Source organism: Populus alba, chromosome 4 (genome assembly GCF_005239225.2).
Source record: "Populus alba chromosome 4, ASM523922v2, whole genome shotgun sequence".
NCBI lineage: Eukaryota > Viridiplantae > Streptophyta > Magnoliopsida > Malpighiales > Salicaceae > Populus > Populus alba.
In genome coordinates this window covers 16971485-16993629 of record NC_133287.1, presented here as the reverse complement: position 1 = coordinate 16993629, position 22145 = coordinate 16971485, and the positions used below count along the sequence as shown (strand labels likewise).

At 37.1% G+C, this 22145-nt stretch overlaps 1 protein-coding gene and 1 long non-coding RNA gene across 5 annotated transcripts; one reads left to right on the top strand and one right to left on the bottom strand.

Moving 5' to 3' along the window:
• The first annotated feature begins 5127 nt into the window (after positions 1–5127).
• On the top strand, positions 5128–8122 carry LOC118039742 (uncharacterized). Of its 4 annotated transcripts, XR_012169654.1 has the most exons (6): positions 5128–5774; positions 6008–6118; positions 6218–6264; positions 6614–6931; positions 7031–7113; positions 7393–8122. It is a non-coding gene; the product is annotated as an uncharacterized lncRNA (long non-coding RNA). The 4 variants fall into 4 exon arrangements; XR_012169652.1 differs by having other exon boundaries at positions 6614–7113; positions 7393–8121; XR_012169653.1 differs by lacking the exon at positions 7393–8122 and having other exon boundaries at positions 7031–7327.
• An 8154-nt stretch (positions 8123–16276) lies between these two features.
• On the bottom strand, positions 16277–17520 carry LOC118039799 (phenylcoumaran benzylic ether reductase POP1). Its single transcript, XM_035046594.1, has 3 exons — positions 17353–17520; positions 16806–16940; positions 16277–16465 (listed from the first exon to the last, which is right to left on the bottom strand). Exons 1-3 carry the CDS (start codon positions 17518–17520, stop codon positions 16277–16279), a joined length of 492 nt encoding a protein of 163 aa, XP_034902485.1.
• Between the last annotated feature and the right edge of the window lie 4625 nt (positions 17521–22145).

The following is a 22145-nucleotide window of genomic DNA, read 5'->3' as shown; positions in this document are numbered from 1 at the left end:
CATTCGGGAACGGTTGACGCGTCTGGAGACTATGATAGGGCCAGACGACGAAGAGGAAGAACGCACTATAATGGATCGCTTGAAGGAAGCAATGGAAAGCGCTGAAAGGGCTGAGAGCTTGTACATCTCGCTTGCGGCAGAATCGAGTGAACGATTGGCTGCTGCCGAAGAGATGATTGCTGTTCTAAAGAGGGCAGTCACAAACACTCCCCTTGGGGTAAGTTCCTCTAAACCTAAGTTGCCTGAACCAAAGTGCTTTGGTGGGGCAAGAAGTTCCAAAGAGCTGGAAAATTTCTTATGGGACATGGAGCAATACTTCAGTGTTGCAAGGATTGGCGTAGCGGAACAAGTTGATCTCACCGTGATGTATCTCACGGGTGACGCAAAGCTTTGGTGGCGGACGAGAACTAAAGACGATCTAAGTGCGGGACGTCCAAAGATTGAGACATGGGAGCGTCTCAAGAAGGAGCTGAAGGAGCAGTTCCTCCCAAACAACACTTCGTGGATTGCACGAGACGAATTGAAAAGACTCAAACAAGACAGGTCAGTTCGTGATTATGTGAAGTCTTTTAGTTCGTTAATTCTCAACATCGAGAATATGTTCCGAGGAGGACAGATTGTTCAATTTTATGTCCGGATTACAACCTTGGGCGCAAGCGGAGCTACGACGACAGAATGTGAAGGATCTGTCTTCTGCTATTGCGGCCGTGGACAATTTGGTGGACTATAAAGCTCCTACGAGAGAGAGCTATAAGTCAGCCTCCTTCAAGTTGAAGGGAAAGAGCAAGGAGGAAAGACCAAAGGGGAAGAAGTATGGTGGGGGTGCAGGAAAGGCTACTGCCGCGGAGAAGGGCAAGGCCAAATTTACGCACACACCAGGTAATGGTTCTAAACCAAACCTTACTTGCTTTATTTGCGACGGACCTCACTTTGCGAGGGAATGCCCAAAGAGGGAGAAGCTGAATGCTATTCGGGCTGGGAATAGTGACGAAGAAGAGGGGATGATTACGCTTGTCAATCCCATGCGTGTGTTATGTTGCTTGGTAGCGGAATCAGAGGATGCGGCTGCCGAAAATTGCCATGTGGAGACAGACTTGGCAAGGATTGAAACCTTACGAAAAGGGAAGCCTGGGGCAACGGACAGCCTCATGTATGTAAAGATTGAGATAAACGGCAAGGGCGTAACAACTATGCTGGATTCAGGCGCAACCCACACGTTTGTGGCAGATCGGATGGCGAAGGAACTTGGCTTGCGGCTGAGTGACAGCCAGACATCCATGAAGGCAGTAAACTCGAAGGCGCAAAAGATTGCTGGGGATGTCTTATGATGTGCCGATAGTGCTGGATCAGTGGAGAGGTAAGCATGACTTGCTTGTCATAACTCTTGACGATTATGATCTTATTCTTGGCCTAGATTTCCTACGGAAAGCCAAGATTGCTTTAATGCCGTATCTCAATGGAATAATGATTGCGAGCGAGGGATGCCCATGTTTTGTTCCCTGCTGCAACGTCGCAGTTGCGAATGTTGCGAAAGGTAAGAGAAGCTTAATATCGGCAATCGCAATCGAGAAAGCATTGCAGAAAGGAGGGGAAGTATTTCTAGCAACAATAGTGGAGGAGAAAGCTGACTATTGTGAGGAGGTGCCGAACGAGATTGCTAGCGTGCTGCAGCAATTCAAGGATGTTATGCCGCCTCAGCTACCAAAGAAACTTCCGCCTAAGAGGGCTGTCGATCACCGAATTGAGCTGGTGCCGGGGACAAAGCCACCATCTCAAGCTCCTTACCGAATGTCGCCAAGAGAATTGGCAGAATTGCGGAAGCAGTTGGAAGAGTTGATTGAGTCGGGATTTGTTCGACCTTCCAAGGCTCCGTACGGTGCTCCGGTTCTGTTCCAAAAGAAGGCGGATGGGAGCCTTCGCATGTGTGTGGACTACCGAGCGCTAAATAAGGTAACCATCAAAAACAAATATCCTGTTCCTTTGATTCAGGATTTGATGGACAGATTGTGTGGCGCTTCGATCTTTACGAAGTTGGACTTGCGATCGGGGTATTGGCAAGTGAGAGTTGCTGACGGAGATGAGCATAAGACGACTTGCGTGACGAGGTATGGCTCGTACGAGTTTCTAGTTATGCCATTTGGCTTAACAAATGCTCCAGCAACATTTTGTAATTTGATGAATGATGTGTTGTATGATTTCCTAGACAATTTTGTTGTAGTCTACTTAGATGACATTGTAATCTATAGTAGAGGAATCGAAGAACATGTAATGCATCTTTCAAAAGTTCTAGGTAGATTGAGAGAACATGAACTGTATGTAAAGAGGGAAAAATGTGAGTTTGCAAAGGCTGAAATTATGTTCTTAGGCCATTTAATTGGGGAAGGACAGGTGAAGATGGATCCACGAAAGATCCAAGCCATCATCGAATGGACAGCGCCAAAATCAGTCCCGGAATTGAGATCATTCTTGGGGCTTGCAAACTACTATCGACGGTTCATTGAGGGATATAGCAAGAAGACAACTCCTCTCTCAGATCTTCTCAAGAAGGACCGAAATTGGGCATGGACAGTCGACTGCCAACAAGCTTTTGAGAAGCTAAAGACAGCGGTAGCGTCAGCTCCAGTCTTGGGGCTGCCTGATTTTGAGAAGCCATTCGAAGTGCATACTGATGCTTCAGATAGGGCTATTGGTGGAGTGCTCGTACAAGAGGGACATCCGATTGCTTTCGAGAGTAGAAAGCTAAGTGATGCGGAGCGGAATTACTCGACCCATGAGAAGGAAATGACGGCAGTGGTGCACTGCCTTGGCATATGGAGAGTATATCTGCTGGGGCCGAAATTCGTTGTCAAGACCGACAATGTTGCCAATACATTTTTCAAGACGCAAAAGAAATTGTCGCAACGACAAGCTCGGTGGCAGGAATTCTTGGCCGAATATGATTTCGTATGGGAGCACAAACCAGGGAGCCACAATCAGGTGGCGGATGCACTCAGCAGACGCGAGGTAATGGCTACTATCTTTGCTATTGTTCAGGTGGAGTCGGATATGCTGGATCGACTTCGCAAAGCTGCTACGGAAGATGCAGCGTACAAGAAAATGGTTGAGCTTGTACGAGAAGGAACAATACGGAGGTATTGGTTGGAGCAGGACCTACTCTATGCAAAGGGGGGTCGAATCTTTGTGCCAAAGGGAGAGCTGCGAAAGTACTTGATGACGGAGACTCATGATCCGCAATGGGCTGGACATCCAGGACGGGAAATGATGGTTGCTCTCTTGTCGCAGACTTATTACTGGCCGAAGATGGAAGACGATGTGGAACTCTACGTAAGGACTTGTCTAGTGTGTCAACAAGACAAGACTTTGCGGCAGCGAGAGGCAGGCTTGTTACAGCCGCTGCCGATTCCAGAGAAGCCTTGGGTGTCAGTTTCAATGGATTTCATTGTTGGTTTTCCAAAGGTGGATGGCATGAACACAATCATGGTTGTTGTGGACCGATTCACCAAATATGCGGTGTTTGTCGCTGCCCCCGACGGTGTGTACAGCCGAAGTGGCCGCAGAATTATTCTACCGCAACGTGGTGAAGTACTTTGGAGTGCCTTCAGATATTGTGAGCGATCGCGATGTGCGATTCACAGGCCGATTCTGGACAGCATTGTTCAACATGATGGGAACAAGGCTGAAGTTTTCAACTGCCAACCATCCGCAAACTGATGGGCAGACGGAAAGGATAAATGCTTTGCTTGAGGAGTATTTGAGACACTACGTGACAGCGATGCAACGAAACTGGTTGGAGTTGCTTGATAGTGCGCAGTTTTGCTACAATCTCCAAAAATCCTCGGCAACGGAAGCAAGTTCGTTTGAGCTAGTTTTGGGAGCTCAACCCCAAACCCCTGCCGAGATTGCAGTGCAGATAACGGGTGGGAAGAGTCCAGCAGCATACAGGTTTGCGATGGAGCGGCAAGAGCTATTTGAGCAAGCGCAAGATAGCTTGCGTAAGGCAAGGAAACGAATGCTCAAATATGCCAACCAAAAGCGGAGATTGCTGGAATTCAGTGTGGGTGACAAGGTGTTGCTCAAGTTAACTCCGCAGATTTGGAAGAAAATTGTGGGAACAACGAAGCACCGAGGGTTGGTGCCAAGGTACGATGGACCATTCGAAGTCATCGAAAAGGTAGACGCTGTGGCCTATAGGTTGAAGCTGCCCGAACGGCTGAAACTTCATCCGACGTTTCACGTAAGTTACTTACGGCCTTTTCATGAAGACAACGAGGATCCGAAAAGAAGCAAGTCACAACGAGCTCCTCCTACCATTCACAAGCAATTTGATGATGGGATCGTCAAGATCATGGACCATCGTCGACTTGGCCAACATAGAAAGAATCGGCGGATAAAATGGAGGAAAAATGGAGGAAAAATGAGGAGGTTTCATGGGAGAAAGATACTGACTTGTGGCAATTTGAGGATCAGATACAAGACTACCTCACGTCCATTCCGACGAGGACGTCAGACTCTTTTAGTGGGGGTGGTTTGTTAGAGGTCTAGGCGCGGGGCGCGCCAACGAAGGCACATTGCCTAGGAATTCGGCAGCGATGGACTGCGGCAGAAACGAATTCGGCAGCGATGGACTGCGGCAGAATCGAATTCGGCAGGCAGCGTGCAAGGGTCTGTGCAAGTCTTTGAGCTGGCGACTTGGCATGGACGTGGGGCTTAGATGATGGACTTTCTAAGTCAGCAGCTGACATAGCAAGGCAGACAAATGGGACTGCCATGAGGGCAAGCAGAACATAGTGGAGGGGCCGAAAGTTGGTGAAGAAAGTGCTTCACCAACCCACTAAAGATAATGGTGGGGATGATACTCCATTAGGCCATGTGAATGGGAATCATGGGGGAAGGTAGTGCTCCACTATGCCCCGAAATTGGGGGTGTTAGGTGAGAATGGAAGCTCATCTTTGGCTATAAATAGGCTGCCAAGCCTCCTGCTGTGTAGCATGCAAATTTGTGCATAGCACACACCAATTTTGTGTATTTCCTTTGTTGATGAGATAAATAAAGGTTGAGAGGGATTCTTGTAAAAGCTTGGTGTGTTTGCTTGTGTTTATTCATTGTCTACGACAAGGGTACTTGGGAGAACCTCCTTGAGTGTGCGAAACACATAGTCGTAGGAAAACACGAGTGAAAGGGTGAGGCAAGGCTGAGTCTAGCGGGACTAGGCTGCCGCACGAGTTTATTTGCGAGGCGAAAAATTAACCCCGTGACAGTTACCATCACGTGCATCATGGAAACTAGTTCAACTAGACACCAAATTCACGTTCCTCCAATCCTCTCGCGCCGCATTCGACCTTTGTGCTGCACCCGGTGGATGGATGCAAGTGGGGGTGCAGCGCGTGACTCTAGGAGGCCTTGTCTTGGGCATTGATTTAGTGAACATAGCGCCTTTACGCGGGGCGGTCTCGATATAACAGGATATAACTAAGCCTGAGTGTAGAGATAAGGTTAAGAAAATTATGGGAGTTAGAGCTTTTGATTTGGTTTTACGCCAAAAAAGAGGATACAAAAACTCAGTTGCTTCGTGATTTGAACAATGAAAAGGTATCTAAGGATTTGGTAGAATGGAAAAACTTTGAAGAGGAGATCAAACGAGCAGATGACATGATGGGTCTCCTAATATTGGTGGTGCTTGGGCTCAAGAAGCTATGACTCAAAATTCTCTCGTTATTGATGCTGTCAGATTAGCTACTCAGTTCTTGGCTCCTAAAGGAACTTTTGTTACTAAAGTAAGGTTTATTTTCTTGGGTTTTGATGAATTAGCAAATTATACTTGGTTGCCGAGAAAATTAGAGGCTAAAATCTGTTTGTAGTTTTTGACGTTGTGTTTTGTTGTTAGTTTAATTGGAAAGGAAGCAGAGAAGTTTAACTATTTGTGACGTTCATTTGATTACTTCTGTTGGAAATGAATAATTAGCTAAAATGATATATGGATGGCTGACTAAATTATTATTTTTTCCAGTTTTTTGTGTAGCTATTCATTGCGTTGTTGAGAAAATTGGAGGAGAAAAAGGAGGGATTTTCTGCTGTTTGCGATGTTTCGTGGTTGGTGTTGTTATAAGTGAGTAACCATGTATGATAAAATAAAATGTATTGAGTTTACTTTCTATTCATTTTCCCCCTCAGTTTACCGTGTGTGCATGCTAAGTGCTTGTTTGTTGTGTTGCTTTAGGTTTTCAGGTCCCAAGACTATAGCTCTGTCATCTACGTCTTAATCAGGCGAGTTTCAAATCTCTTTCGAAAATCCTTGTTACGTCTCCGTGACATAGTTGGTTTAAGTAATCGTTGTATCTGTTTATTTAAATCCGAGTCTGCGATAACTGAAGTGGCATTTGGTCATAGAAAGTGATTCAGTGAACTGGAAATGGACAGTCCCAATAACTGTTTCTTCAGACAATTGGAAAACTTTTTTTTTTCCTTAAGCAAAATTCATCATTTTGAAATGTTGAATACTTATTTGGGACTGCTAACCTACATTTTAGCTGGAAACCGCCTCGTTAACTATGCCACAATCTCAAACACAGTCACACTTTGATAGTGTTAAATTTCTTTTACTATTTTCCTTCAGGGAAAGAAAGATTTAGTAGCTGTTGATACTGCTGGCTATGATGATGAGAATGGTGGCTTAAGGGATAGTGACAACGAAGAAACCCAGGAGAATTCATCCAGCGATGTAGATTCTGATGAGGAACGCAGAATATATTTGCATGACAACTGATGTAATTTTGAGGAATGCAGCCTCTGAAATCATTCTGTAATCCATTGTTGTGTTTTTGTTAGATTTGATGAACAAATGGAAGACATCCCTGATCAGGCTTATGAAAGGTTTGTGACCAAAAGGGAATATAGCCTCGGAGACGCGGCGTCAAGGGCGCTCCTTCTTTCGGTGATAATCTTACTTTCTCCTTGCTCGAGATGATTAATCTAAGCTCAGGAATATTTTTGGGTTATTTAAGGTTATTAATAGGTTTGTCAATGCATGTAGATGCAATCATATTATTCGATGGTAAGTACAAAGCAGCGGAAATGTGCTGTGCAAAGCAAGCGAATGCTGAACAACCTTTGGAGGTATAAAGCTCTTGTAGTGTGCTGCTCTACTTATGAGTGGCAACAGGACATTAATTCACCCTCGTGTCTCCATTTAATGACTCTGAAGGGGCCACTGTTCCTCAGTAAAATGTGTCCTACATCTGTGCATTGATTTCTCTTATATATATATTTTTAATTAACATGGATACATGGACTAGCTTGCGTGTTTTGGTTGTGCATTTAGTGTTCAACGCAGCATAGACATTAACGCATCACTGCCTGCTATAATGCACTTAAGTTGGTCTTTTGGCTGTACAGGGTGATGATCACAGTGATACTGTTCTTTCAGATAAAGAAATATGTGATCATGAAGCTCAGAGGCCTCTACGCCAAATGATGGTTCAATTTCAAAGCTGGTTTGATCTCCCTTCACAAATGCAGAGTGATCATATGATAAAACCACATTGAGTGGAGCACAAGCTTCTGCAAAAAAAAAAAAAAAAAAAAAAAAAAAAAAAAACAGATAGGAAAAGAGAAGCGATGTCAAACTTAATGACTTCTCCATACAAACTTTTAAAAAATCTGATACTAAGATCAGTGCTGCTAGACATCGTTTAAACTCAAGCTGACAGAGGTCTGACAGATGATACCATTACCAGTGTTACGAGTACAATTCTACATATGAAGCTCTAATGAAATGATATTCATACCTTGAATGTCTGCAAAAGTTGCTGCTCTGGCACTAAGGTCCTTTCTAGGGTTTACCATTCTTCTCCCACAAATATATTAAATCGAAGGGAAAACATATCTCGCAAGTTATATTTGTTTGCAATATTATAAAATAAATAAATAAATTTTATTTTTAACAAATTATATTCATGACAAGATTGACAACATACTATAAATTCAATTAATTAAAATTTATCAAATCTAAAAAACACATACAATATACTAACAAATAAATTAAGAAAGTTGGAATTTAAATTACTTAGCATCACCTAATATATTAATCTAATACTTGAAAAGGAAATTCTAAGGTCTGGTCAATTAAGTATAATTAAGTATACGACATACAAAATATGAAGATTTTCTTCCCTACATACATAACAAAAAAATGATAAATTACATACAAAATGTAGTCTTTCTTTTCTACATAATCATAACACAAAAAGTAATAATCATAAGCTCCATAATTTGCACATTTCAAAAGAGATCCTGAAATGTAAATATAGATTAACATGTATCAGTCCATCATTAAATCATTTATAGACATATTAATAATATTTAAGTAAAGTTATTCACCTTCTAAAACAATTTTTTTTTTAACGTTACTCAAATTTTCAAAATTTTAAATATTCGATAAACATTCATAATAACCCAAGAATTTAATTCTCTAACTATGCATTTAACCTTAATTTCTTTAATTAAGAAATTGGCTTCTAAGAGTAGCCATTACATAACGTATTAATTTTATTTACCAGAAGTCAATTTTAATAGTTGTCTAGTCAACAAGACATGAATTTTAATTAACTAAGGTATAATTAAATATCTACCCATTCAACAAGGGATCAATTCACTATTCAAAAACTAGTTTCAACAACTACCCATACAATAAGACAATGATTTCATTAATCAGGAAGTAATTTTAATATCTATTGATTCAACAAGACACTACTTTTATTATCTAGGAACTAGTTTAAACAACTATTCATTGGACATGACAATACTAAGAATCAATTTCAATATCTGCCCATTTGACATGACACTAGTTCTATTAACTAGGAACTAGTTTCAACATCTAAGAATATATTGATCTAATCAAATTATGAAGATAACATCTAAAATGTATTTCAACTTAAGAATTTTTTAAAGAGTAAATTTATAATTTTAAGGTGTTCAACACCTTTCTACTGCTTGAGACAATCCAACTCTTCTTGATAAATATCTTGCTTTAGTAACTTCTCCTAAATCAACAAGATTTCATCACATTTTTAACCCATCAATAATTTCAATGTGTCTAAATTCAAAGTGCGCATAATAAAAATTCTTTATTTTGATTCAACATATAATTTTTTCATTTAATCACAAAATCATTCTAAAAAAATTATTCTTTTATTTTATTTCCTCATTATTTCCTACCAAAAACATTTCCTACATTGTTTCATATGCCAATGCACTCTAAACAACTTTCTTTTCATAAACACAACATGACTAAACTCTCACCACAAATAACTAATATTTATTTGTTTTCTTCGTCACTTAATTGTTTTCATCTTCATGAACTCTAAAGTGTACCTTATATCACACTTAATAAATATACTATCAACACAATTTTTTCACAAAGATAGATTATCAAGGTTAGTAAAGTTCCTAAAGCAAACATAATCAAATTTTCTTCACCACCAACATTTGAGTTCTAATTTCATTTCAAATCATCACCATTATAGCTACACACATTCAATACATACCAATTTATAACTTCCAACTACATTATAACATATCCACATTTTCCCCCTCTTTGGCAACCATTAACATCTTTGCGCACTAAAATTCTCGCTTGAATGTTATTAAATTCCTTACTTTATCTAATCTTTTAATTATTCATTACACCAATTTACAACCAATTTCAATTACCTCCAAATTTTATACTAGAACTCTATATCCCAATTGTAAGAGTTCAATCATTGTATGAGTTCAATCAATTTAAAGCATTAATCTACAACAACTTATGCAAATGTGTTAGAACAACTTACCAAGCAAGGAATTAAGGCTCTAACACTTGCCAAAAATCAAAATTTCCAATTCTTCTTCTCCTTCCCACTTTGTCGCCTACTCTCTCTCTCTCTCTCTTGTTTTTTCTTTCAAATTTAGTGTTTGATTTCATGTTTTTACAAGATTTTCTCTTAATTTTTATGTTTTCCTAATGATTTTTATCAGTTTTCTAATCAAGATAACAAAATTTTCTTTCCTCTTGTCCCTTTTCTCTTCAAGGCCAGCCATTATATATATAGTTTGTCAAATTCCCACTATGTCCCTCAATAGTACCCTTTTATGTTTTCCGGATAAAATTCTCAGATCCTGACATCTATTTATAACAAATTCTTACTTGGGTTATTTTGAATTTTATTATTTTGTTACATACTAGTAATTACAATTCTGTATAAATCACTTTCATTATATTTTTATTCGTGTTTATGTGTTTTTCTATTTTTCAAGTATTTTTTATTTTTCATTTTTTGACCCGTACATAACATTTTACTTCAAACTCCTAAGACTATTATCATTCCATAATGTCCAGGAGTTTATAAAAATATTGTTACTCATTTGTTTTGTTTATTTATTTTATTATAAATTAAATTTATTTTCCCAATTAAATTTTCATTAACTTCAAAATCCCATTTGAAGTTTACATTTAAAAATAAAATTCATAAAAAATTACAGATGAATTAGAATAATTTATTAAAAAATTAGATACATACAAAATAATAAAAAGGTTAAATACAAAAAATAAAAAATGAGATAGATGGGATATTAATTGAAATATGACATTAAAGATTATTAAAAAAAAAACATATAAAAAAGCATGAATATTTTTTCAAAAAGGAAAAATTACAAAAGAAAAAAAAAGGAGGCCAGGCCAGTGTCTGACCCATTAAAGGAATGGCCCATGCATGTGCAGACCTTTTCGATTTAAAATGTCGTTTGCCCTAATGTGTTTTGAAAAACAAAACTCTAGAGGATGCTTTGTTTGGGATTTCCAAGATTCTGACAATTGTGGTGGCCGAAAAAAATAAGATATATATTTTTTTTACCCAATAACCCATTTTCTAATATATTTTTGATCTCAAAACACCTAGAAAAGAGTTTGAACACCTTTACAAACCCATAAATGGCCTTAAGAAACCAAAACAACCACCAAAAAAACTCGAAAACAAAAATCTTTTCAAGTTTAGATATGTTTTTTTAGGTCATTTTAAGGTTAAAAAACACATAAATAGAACTCCCCTCACTAAATGAAATCCTTTAACATTAAGATCAATTATTTTTGTAGTCAGAATTGATGAAAACACAGATTTTCTCTCTCTATTGCTAGATTCTGACAACCTCTCTCAAACCATGGATTAAAAAATAACAAAAAATAAATTTTTATACCAAATTCAAATTGAAAAAATATTGAGAGACCAAATATATATAGGTACTAAAGTTCAAGGATTTAAATATACATTTTGTATGAACTTTGAAACTATCAGTCATTTATGATGTCCTTTCTAGTTTAGTTTTTTGTCTTTTAATTTTGATTTTAGTTAACAAATTTGATTCAATCGTCCTTAAATTTAGTCCAAAAAATAAAATAGCATAAAAAAAATTTGATTTTTTTTTTATAAAATTCAAACAATATATGAGAGGGTGAATAGCGTTCTATGTGCACAATACTTTGCCCACGCTAGGTAGACAATGATGTAAATTCATGAACAGTAAATAAATCTTCATACAGTACTAATTGCTACCGAGATTTTTCACTCTTTGTACAGCCTTACTATAAGATGGGTGATGCTAAACACAATGGTCTATTTTTTGGTAGGGGACATGGAGGGATGAGATTCTCCATGCTGTAAGAGCGAGGACATGACTGAAGCTTACAAATTTCTTCGATCGCATGTTTGCATTAACATCTGATAACATGGAAAAGCAAGAGGAATGCACCACAATTCTAGAACATATTCTCTGTTAAGATAATTCAGTATGGCCTGGGGCAGAGCTTGAATGATATAATAGGGAGTGTCAAAACTCTAGATATAATTTATTATTAGAAATTTTATCTATTATAGAATAGGATTCTAATATAGGATGTTGTAATCATTACAGTTACTCATGTATCTATCAGAATATGATTCTAATATAGGATGTTGTAATCATTACAGTTACTGTAGTGTTCTGCTGCCCTATATAAATAGGAAGGTTGGCTAAGGCACAACCCAACACATTCCATTATTCTAAACTTGGTATCAGAGCCACAAAACCCTAAAATAAATTAAACCTACTTTTCTCATAGCCTCCCTTCTTCAATGGAACAGCCGCCACATACATCATCAAATTCTGCAGCACCAGTAGTCCAGCTTTCTTCTTCTCTGACAGTGCAGCCCTTTTTTCTTGTAGCGCCTCCTCTGCTTTCCTCTGCTGCGTCACCTCCTGGATTCTCCTTTACCATGGCTGGTGAATGACTCCTCTTGCAGCCTATGTCTACTACCTCTGCTGCCTCTACTGCCGCAAGCATTATCTTCCTTTCTCACACTCATCAAGTCATCTCCCTCAAATTAACAAACACCAATTATTTATATTGGCGTATGCAAATGCTGCTTTTTCTCCTAAGCCAAGGAGTTTTTGGTTTTGTTGATGGCTCCAACACATGTCCATCAACACATGTTCTTGCCCATGATGGTATCTCTCTTCAGGTAAATCCGCTTTTTCAAACCTGGAAACAACAAGACCAACTCATTCTAAGTGCTCTTCTTTCCTCCCTATCTATGGAAGTTTTGCATCTTGTTGTTGGCTGTCAAAGTTCTTGTTCAGCGAACTCTTGAGCGAGCTCTCGCTTCCACCTCCAACTCTCGTATTATGCAACTTCACGGCTCTCTTCAGGATCTTCGACAGGGTGATGAATCAGTAACTCAATTTATGCAAAAAGTGAAGGCTTTATTTGATGAATTGGCCGCTGTTGGTCGGCCAGTTTTGCTTGAAGATTTCAATTTATATGTGTTTCGTGGTCTTCGGGGAGAGTTTAAAGACTTAGTTACCAGTCTTATTACCAAGGCTGAACCTTTATCATATGCAGATCTTCACAGCCATCTCCTCATACATGAATTTCTTCACAAATCTTCTGTTGCCATACATGCTCCTCTGTTGCCCACACCCAGCATTCCATCTTCTGCTCTTATTGCGCAGCGCTAGACTTTTGGCAATTCTGACCGCAACAGGGGCCACTTCAACGGTGGCTGGCGTCCTAACCAATCCAACAGCAGAGGCAACCGATTTGCTGGCTCCAGGCCTGATCATCGCAGCTTCCAAAACTCCTCCTTCGGTAACAATAGGCAGGGCTCTTGGCAACGCAATAAGGGGCAGAATCCACGCTGCCAACTGTGTTAGAATTTCGGCCATACAACTCCCCATTGCCCTCAATTCCAGAAGCGAGGTTATGGCCAACAACCTAATGCTAACCTGGTGCAACACAATCTCTCCTCAACACGTCACACCTGATCTTGCCACCTTGACCACTTTAGAACCGTATCTTGGTAATGATAATTTGCATGTTGGTGATGGTAAGGGCCTTCCTATATCTCATCTTGGTCATACAAAAATATATACACCACATCGTTCTTTCACCTTATCTAATGTTTTTCATGTTCCTACAATCACAAAACCTCTGCTTTCTGTTCAAAAATTTTGTCTTAATAATAATGTTTATTTTGAATTTTACCCTCGTGTGTTTTATGTCAAGGATTTCAACACCCATGAAGTCCTTCTCTCAGGTCAGAGTAAAGATGGTCTCTATGCCCTGACCAAGTCTTCCTTCACGTCAGTTCCTCAAGCATATTGGTCTCCCTGCACTTCTACCTTTGCCGATTTATGGCATCGTCGACTAGGTCATCCTACTTCACGTATTTTTCAATTGTTAATCTCGAAAAATAAGATCATTTGTAACAACAAACGTCTTAATTTTCAATGTCAAAGTTGTCCTTTAGGAAAATCATCGCGTTTGTTTTTAGGACTTACGGGTCACAAAACTTCTGCTCCACTTGAATTAATTTTTAGTGATGTATGGGGTCCTGCTCCTCTTTTTTCTTCAGATGGCTATCGTTATTTTGTTATCTTTGTTGATGCTTATACTAAATATGTATGGTATTATCCTCTCGTTGCCAAGTCTGATGTTTACTCTATTTTTCATCAATTTCAGACTCTTGTCGAACGTCAATTTTCATTAAAAATAAAATATGTTCAAACTGATTGGGGCGGTGAATACCGAAAACTATCCACATTTTTTCAGACCATTGGTATTCATCATCGTCTGATTTGTCCCCACACTCATGAACAAAATGGAACTTATGGTTGATTGGGGCAGTTTTAGTCTCTATTTCCAGCCCCTCCTCTACTGACAGTCCTGTGTTTGAGGCTGTTTCTTTATCATCCTCTCCCGCTGGTCTGCAACTTATGGTTGATTTGTCTTCTTATCAGCTGCCACAGGTCTTCTCGCTACAACCGTCTTCCCCTGCGTCTCCACCAGCACACAACAGACATCCTATGACTCTTAGACCGTGGCAGCCGAAGACAGCTAATCTGGTTGCTTCCGCTGTTGCTACTTCTACCTCCACACGGGTACTATATTCTCCCTCTTCTGAGCCTTTTGCATTCTCTGATGCTGACCGGTATGCAGTTTGGCATAATGCTATGTGTGATGAGATCGCCGCTTTACGCGAAAATCACACTTGGTCTTTGGTTCCATTTCATCCTTCGATGAACGTTATTGGCAGTAGATGGGTATATCGGATCAAACGTCATGTTGATGGTAGTATTGAGCGCTATAAAGCGCGCCTTGTTGCTAGAGGTTTTACCCAACAGGAAGGTATTGATTATTCTGAAACCTTCAGTCCAGTTATTAAGCAGGCCACTGTCCGATTGGTTTTCTCTATCACGGTTTCGTGAAATTGGAAGATTCATCAGCTTGATATTCATAATGCCTTCCTCAATGGTGTTCTTACTGAAGAGGTCTACATGAAACAACCTCCAGGTTTCGTTGACTCTTCTCTTCCATCTCATGTGTGCAGATTGCACAAATCATTGTATGGTTTGAAACAGGCACCGAGAGCATGATACACTCGTCTAAGTGATTTTTTGCTCTCCATCGGTTTCCGAGCTTCCAAGGTTGACACCTCCCTATTTATCTTATCTGATGGTACTAATATCTTTTATCTCCCAGTGTATGTTGATGATATTCTGCTCACGGGTAGCAACTCTGCTATGCTCTATCACCTTATACAGTTACTCAGCTCTAAGTTCAAGCTTCGTGACTTAGGTGTTGTTCACTACTTTCTGGGTATTGAAGTTCAGTCTACCAGTATGGGTTTAATGCTGCGTCAATATAAATATATTTTTGACATCCTCACCCGAGCTGGTATGACTTCCTGCAAATCAGTTGATACTCCAGTCTCCCCTTCGAAAGTCATTTTATTACCGGATCATTCATTCGCTGATCCTACACGATTTCGTCAAATCGTGGGTGCTCTTCAATATCTTACCTTCACACGTCCAGATATATGCTTTGCTGTTAACAAAGTTTGTCAGTTTATGCATGCTCCTATAGATTCTCATTGGACCGCTGTCAAATGTATTTTACGCTATCTTAAAGGTACGACATCTTATGGTTTCCATATCACTCGAGGCTCCTCTTTTGCTCTACATGGCTTTACAGATGCAGATTGGGCTGGTAGTATTGATGATCGCAAGTCTATGGGCGGCTATCTTGTCTTTTTTGGTCAGACGCCGATTTCTTGGAAATCCGGCAAGCAACACACTGTTGCTCGCTCCTCTACTAAGGCTGAGTATAAAGCCCTTGCTGATGGTACCGCTGAAGTCATTTGGCTTCAATACTTATTAACAGATTTGCAGGTTCCCTCAGTCTCTGCTCCTACCATTTGGTGTGATAATCTTGGTGCTACCTATCTCTCAGCAAATCCCATCTTCCATGCTCGTACTAAGCATGTTGAAGTGGATTATCACTTTGTCCGTGACTGTGTTGCCAAGAAAGAAATTCAAATTTGTTTTGTTTCCTCTCGGGATCAACTTGTCGATGTCTTCACTAAACCGCTTCCTGTTGCATCCTTTACTGCTTTTTGATTCAAGCTTCGGGTTGATCCCCCACCCTCAGCTTGAGGGGGCATATTATAGAATAGGATTCTAATATAGGATGTTGTAATCATTACAGTTACTCATGTATCTATCAGAATAAGATTCTAATATAGGATGTTGTAATCATTACAGTTACTGCAGTGTTCTGCTGCCCTATATAAATAGGAAGGTTGGCTAAGGCACAACTCAACACATTCCATTATTCTCAACTTTATCTATTTAAATTAAAAATATATTATATTATACTATATTTAAACACTAAAAATATAAAAATTTAAAATATTTTGCAGGGCCCGGGCCCCTATCCATCTCCCTCTGGTTCCCGCCCTGAGCATGGCGACTTGGGTAAGCTTTCAGGTTTGCCGACCTTGGCTGATGTGCTCAGGGGCATATCAAAAGGAGTTTCTATACGAAACAATGCATTAATAGGCGCTAAAACACCAAAGATCACTCCAATTTTGAGAAACGTAACCTTATAGTCAAAAGGATACTACTTTGATAGTGATATAATTATACATAAAGTAAATCCCAGCTGGTCCACAAGATGTCTACTCTTGGAGGTAATTTAATAACGTATATAAGTGCAAGTATTACGACCATCTACATGATTATTTATTAAGGCAATGCTGCTTTGACGTAGAACACTCAGACAAATTGATTCAGGTATTCATCCACAGTAGTGTATTTGACGTCAGGATAAAGCTCTAAAGCCTCCACACCAAAACCATGATGGTTCTATCTAGAAGTTGGTATGATCTCCCTTCAAAAACACATGTCAATTAAGCAACAAGTCATGATCACCCAGACAAAGTTAACTAGGATATAAATACCTTAACATTTCCAGCTTCTTTAATAGCAGCAATGATCCTGCCTTGCTCAACTAACTGAGCGTGACCCACTGTAGAGATCACCACATCCACTTGCTTTATAGCCTTCACCAAACTCTCATGATCAAACAAATCTCCCTTCAAAACCGAAAACACAAAAGCAAATACAAAGAAATATTAAAATTTCCCAGTTTCGCATTTTCTTTTTCCAGGAAAAAAAACAGTTTAATTGGAGACGAACCCTATTATTCTCCCTATTATTATAACTTGTTGCTGTAACAACTAATAAATCGAGACAAAATTATTAGTTAATCTGCTCCCATAATATATAAGAATTTCTCATTTATAACATGGATTTTAAAAAAAATTATCCCTAGGGAACATAAATTTTTATTATATGAATCACCGGTCCAACAAGTAGCGAAAAAATGGGATAGCTAACTGGTGGCACATGCCCCTGAATCCACGTTAAAGAATTAAGGAAACCCTTGTAACCCCCAAAAGAAAAGGGAAAGAAAAAAAGAAACACTTACAATATGAGGAAATTGACCCCAAGGTTCTTGAAGTTGTCAATGACATTGGATTTACCAGGGTTAGAGAGAGTGGAGTCTCTGACAAGAACAGAAGTAGGATGGCCTGCCTTAGCACTAGCTTCCACAATGAATTTTCCTATGTATCCTGTCCCTCCAATGAACCAAATCTTGCTTTTCGTTGCCATTGCTTAAATTTTCTGTCTGAAGAATTATAAGCAGAAATTGCTGTCTTCAAGTGTCAAAAGAGATTCGATAAACGGGAAAAATTTAAAGTTGCGGAGGGGATTGAGAGTCACTGGATCACAAATCATAGTGAGAGAATGCATGGCGATGTTTCTGTATTTTGGTAAGAGAATCTGTCTATGATCAAGTGGGTTCTTGTGGGAAATATTGGAAGGTTTGCAGCCGTAGTAAATTTGGGGATTAATGGGAATTTGGCCTGTTAATGGGTATTGATTCATTTGCTATCATGTATCTACCCATTTTATGGCACATCATTTGGAGCATTCCAACAAATAATTTAGGTTTTGAAATAGCAAGTATCCATCTTTTTTAAAAATAATAATTACAAAGCTTCAAGCTTCTTTCTAATCATGATAATCTAAATCTAATTTTAGATTAAATAGTTAATGATCCTCTAGAATTAGCTGGAAGAATGCTTACTGTCTTGGCAGTTATACCATATTTTTTAGCATACTGTTTTCCGTAGCTAAGCCGTCAAATTCAGTTCTATTCCATGAGTTACTAAAAAAAATATTAATTTGAGAATTCATTTGGATCATATACATATTTGAATTGGTAAAAAGTTAACTAAATTAAATTTGATTAGTTGAACAAACCTAATCACATTAAAGTAATGTGTAATTTTTTCATCCCAGGACCTTGAAGCATGTATAAGTGGATGCACGTCACCAATGATTTACCCGGTTGTTTTTTTCAAGAGTTGAAAAACAATTTGAACTCTGTGTTTTTTTTTTATTAAATTCACACAAGACACCATTTTGAAACGCGGTGCAAACCATGTTTTCAAAAAAATTAATTTTTTTTTGTATTTTAAATTGTTTTGACATGCTGATATCAAAAATAATTTTTTTAAAGTAAAAAAAACATCATTTTGATGTATTTCAACATGAAAAACACTTTAAAAAAAACCCGCAATCACGCTTCCAAAACAGACCCTTGAATCAACATTTGTGAAAATATCTAGTTTTAATCTCGACCTGATTTATCTCTTTTAAAGATATAGCTTCTATCTATTTTGTAAAATAATCCATGACCACTAATACATGCATGGTTTTTGCTAGAATGGATTCAAATTTCTAAATTTAAATCCATTCCCAGCCTCTCAATGACCAAAGTTTTATTACAGAGTGCAACTTTGTAGCTAGTACGTTAAGTAAATATCCATGCTTTTGACATGGTTTACACTCTTTTCACATAGGTATTGCAATCGTCCTTAATCTTAGGCCAATAATATCCCATTATAGAATACTCTAAAACATGTGGGCTTTTAAGGTTTTTTTTTTTTTACATGTTTTTTTTTAACCCAAAATTGACTTTTTCTTCTTTTTTTTTTCTTTTTTTTTTTTTTCAAAATTATCTTGCTAATTTTTTTTTTTAAATATTGAGCTGGTTGGAAATTTAATTATGTAGTTTTTTTCTTTAAAACATTGTGGATTGCTATAATATTCTCATACATTTTTTTTTTCTTTTTTTGATTTATTTTTTTTTCTTTTCAAAATGGTCTTTGTAGATTTTTTTTTTTTATATTAAGTTGGTTGAGAATTTAGCTTTGTATTTTTTTTTAATATGAATTGCTATAATGTTTCCCCTACATAGTTTTTGTTTTGCTGCAGTGTTTCCCCATATATTGTTTTAAAAAATTATCTTTATCGAATTTATTTTTTCAATATTGAGCTGGCTGATAATTTAGCTTTAGCTTTCCCCACATGTTTTTTTTATTTGTTTTTCTTTTTTTCCAAAATTGTCATTTTTTACATTTTTTTTGTTTTGTTTTTTTTTTTAGAATTATTTTTGTTGATTTTATTTTTTTTTACTATTAAGCTGGTTGAAAATTTAGTTTTTTTTTGTTTGTTTATTTAAAACACTGTAGCTTTCCCCACATGTTTTTTTTTTCCTGCTTTTGTTTCCTTTTTTACATGTTTTTTTTTCATTTATTTTACCCAAAATTGACTCTTTTTTTTTTTTGAAAAATAGTCTTTGTCGGTTTTTTTTTTATATATATATTGAGTTGGTTGAGAACTTAGCTTTGTAGCTTTTTTCAAAAAAAAAAAAAAAACACTATGGATTACTACAGTATTAGCTTTTTTTTTCTTTTTTAATTTTTTTTAATGAATTTTTTTTTATTTAGTTATCAGATTTTCATGACACGGATCTCGGGTTTGATGGGTAAACCTGATTTGACGAGTTATTTTTTTCATTTAGTTTTGTTTGGTAAAGTTAATTTTATTTCTATTTAATTATCAAACTTTCATACTTTCATGACACGTATCTTGAGCTTGATGGGTTAACTTGGTTTGATGGGTTAACTTGGTTAATTCTGTGTAAATCCGTCATTTTTTTTTTTCTATTTAGTTATCAAACTTTCATAACGCGAATCCCAGGTTTTACGGGATAACTTGGTTTAAAGAGTTAACCCAATTAATTCAATATTTTTTCTTTTTTTTTATTAGGTTTTTCCCTTCCTGTTGATTTTTTTTCTTTGTATTTTTAATTAATATATTTAATTATCACACTTTTATGACATGACCTTATAGCAAGACCCACATCCAATATTCTTGGGTCTGGTGTTGTAGCCAGACTTACTTAAACTTGGGTCATGCAAGTTTAATTTTATTATTAATATTATAAATATTACTTTTAGGTCAGGTGTTGCAGCCACACCCAAGATTCTTGGGTATAGCTTTGCAGAAAAATCCAAGATGTTTAAATTTTTGTTTTTTTTAATATTTTTTATACAAAAAAATAACCTGCGGCATCGTGCGAGTCATGTATCTAGTTTTCTATATTACACGTACCATTTTAGTATGAGAAAAATGAGATCCATATATGCATTTTGCCATAATGGTAATAGCCTCCTTAACTACAATGCTCTTTAATAATACTCTAGACCTATCTTTTTTATACAGTTTCCTATTAAGCAGCGTATAATTCAATGACTTTAATTTTAAAGTCTTATACTTGAAGTGTTGATGTGGGTTTTCTAGGTATTTTTTTGTTGGATTATCAAATCTTCCTTCAATATCATATTCAACATGTTTATTTCATATGTCTTCCCTCTTTCTAAAATTAAAGGAAGTAGGTTTTATAACATATAAGCCATGGTCTTAAATAATTATAGAGAACATTACCCATTCATATGCTCCAATCAAACCTCTGATATATAGCCCTTATGTTTTTCAACTCAACATGCATCATTACCCATTCATATGCTCTAATCAAACCTAGACATCTGAATGCAATTTTATGGATGTCCTTTTTTGCAATGGGAATCTAGTTCTATTCAAAGTATTCATCCATTGTGGAAAATATTTTATATTTAGCTATGACATCCATTATAGGTATGTGATACTCATCTTTTGGTGTAGCTTTATTTAAGTCTCTAAAATCTATATAAACCTTAGTTTTATCATTTTTTTTCAACACTAGGACTATAATGGAAATCCATTTTACATACTTGGCAACTCTGATAAACTTAGTTTTTGAGAAATCTCTTTATTTCCTTCTTGATGTTGGGCACCAACTCTGGAGAAATTCTCCTTTGACTCTGTATTACTGGTCTGGTGCCCTTATATGTTAGAATCTTAAGTTTTACAAACTCTCTATTCAGTCTTACCATATTTTTATAGTCCCAAGCAAAACGCTCTATTCTTTTTCCTCTAGTCTTAACCAATCATTAATGTGAGTTATGTTTTTCTATAATTCTTCTCCAATATTTTCTTCTTCCAGCTGGTCAGGCTCTTTATATTTCCTTTTATTTTCTTGAACATTTGGACTTTCTTGTGACTTATGTCTTACATTGTCCTCTTATAATTGTTTGTGTATGTTGAAAGGCCCTAATTGTTGAATTATAGTCATTTGTTTTTGTATCTGTCAATTTGCTTTTTATTCCCTTAATATCTATTCTTATATCTAGTATGTTAATAATCTTTGGATAGTCGCCTAGATTGCTATTGTTTTAGAATTGTTTCTTATTATTGTTTCACTCATTAAGAGAGATTTTCCTCTTTTTTTAGGCTATTCAATTAATAAAGGCTTTGTTTGGATTTCACAAATCCCATCCTCTATTTCTTTAATTTTTATCGATGATGATGGGTGTTCAATTTTAATTATACTATATTTTCTTATGTAAAATTTTACTTCTAAATGGTTTGCATATGTTACACATAACATATCTAAACTGCCAAAAAGAAATTAGAGTTATGAGCGATGTGGAAATCTATCAATATTTACGATTGATTTGGTTCCAATATGGAGCCTATCTTAGTAACTCCCTTCTCTTCCCTCAAAGTTACTTCTCTCAACTACTTTGTGGCCTTGGTTTTAATCTCTAACCACCTTTCCTTCAAAGTCCCTTGCTGATCCAAAACCAAAGACTTCTTGCCTTTCAAACATGTAGAGGCACAATGACTAGAGACCCTGTGATTTCATATCATAATATCCACCCTTTTTTAGAGTGGAAGATTTCAAGACCAAATATCAAAGTTTTAATGGTTGCATTGATCATTTTTAAAAGAGGTCTTTTATTATGATGTAGTACCAGAGCTATATCTATCACCTTGTAGGTCTG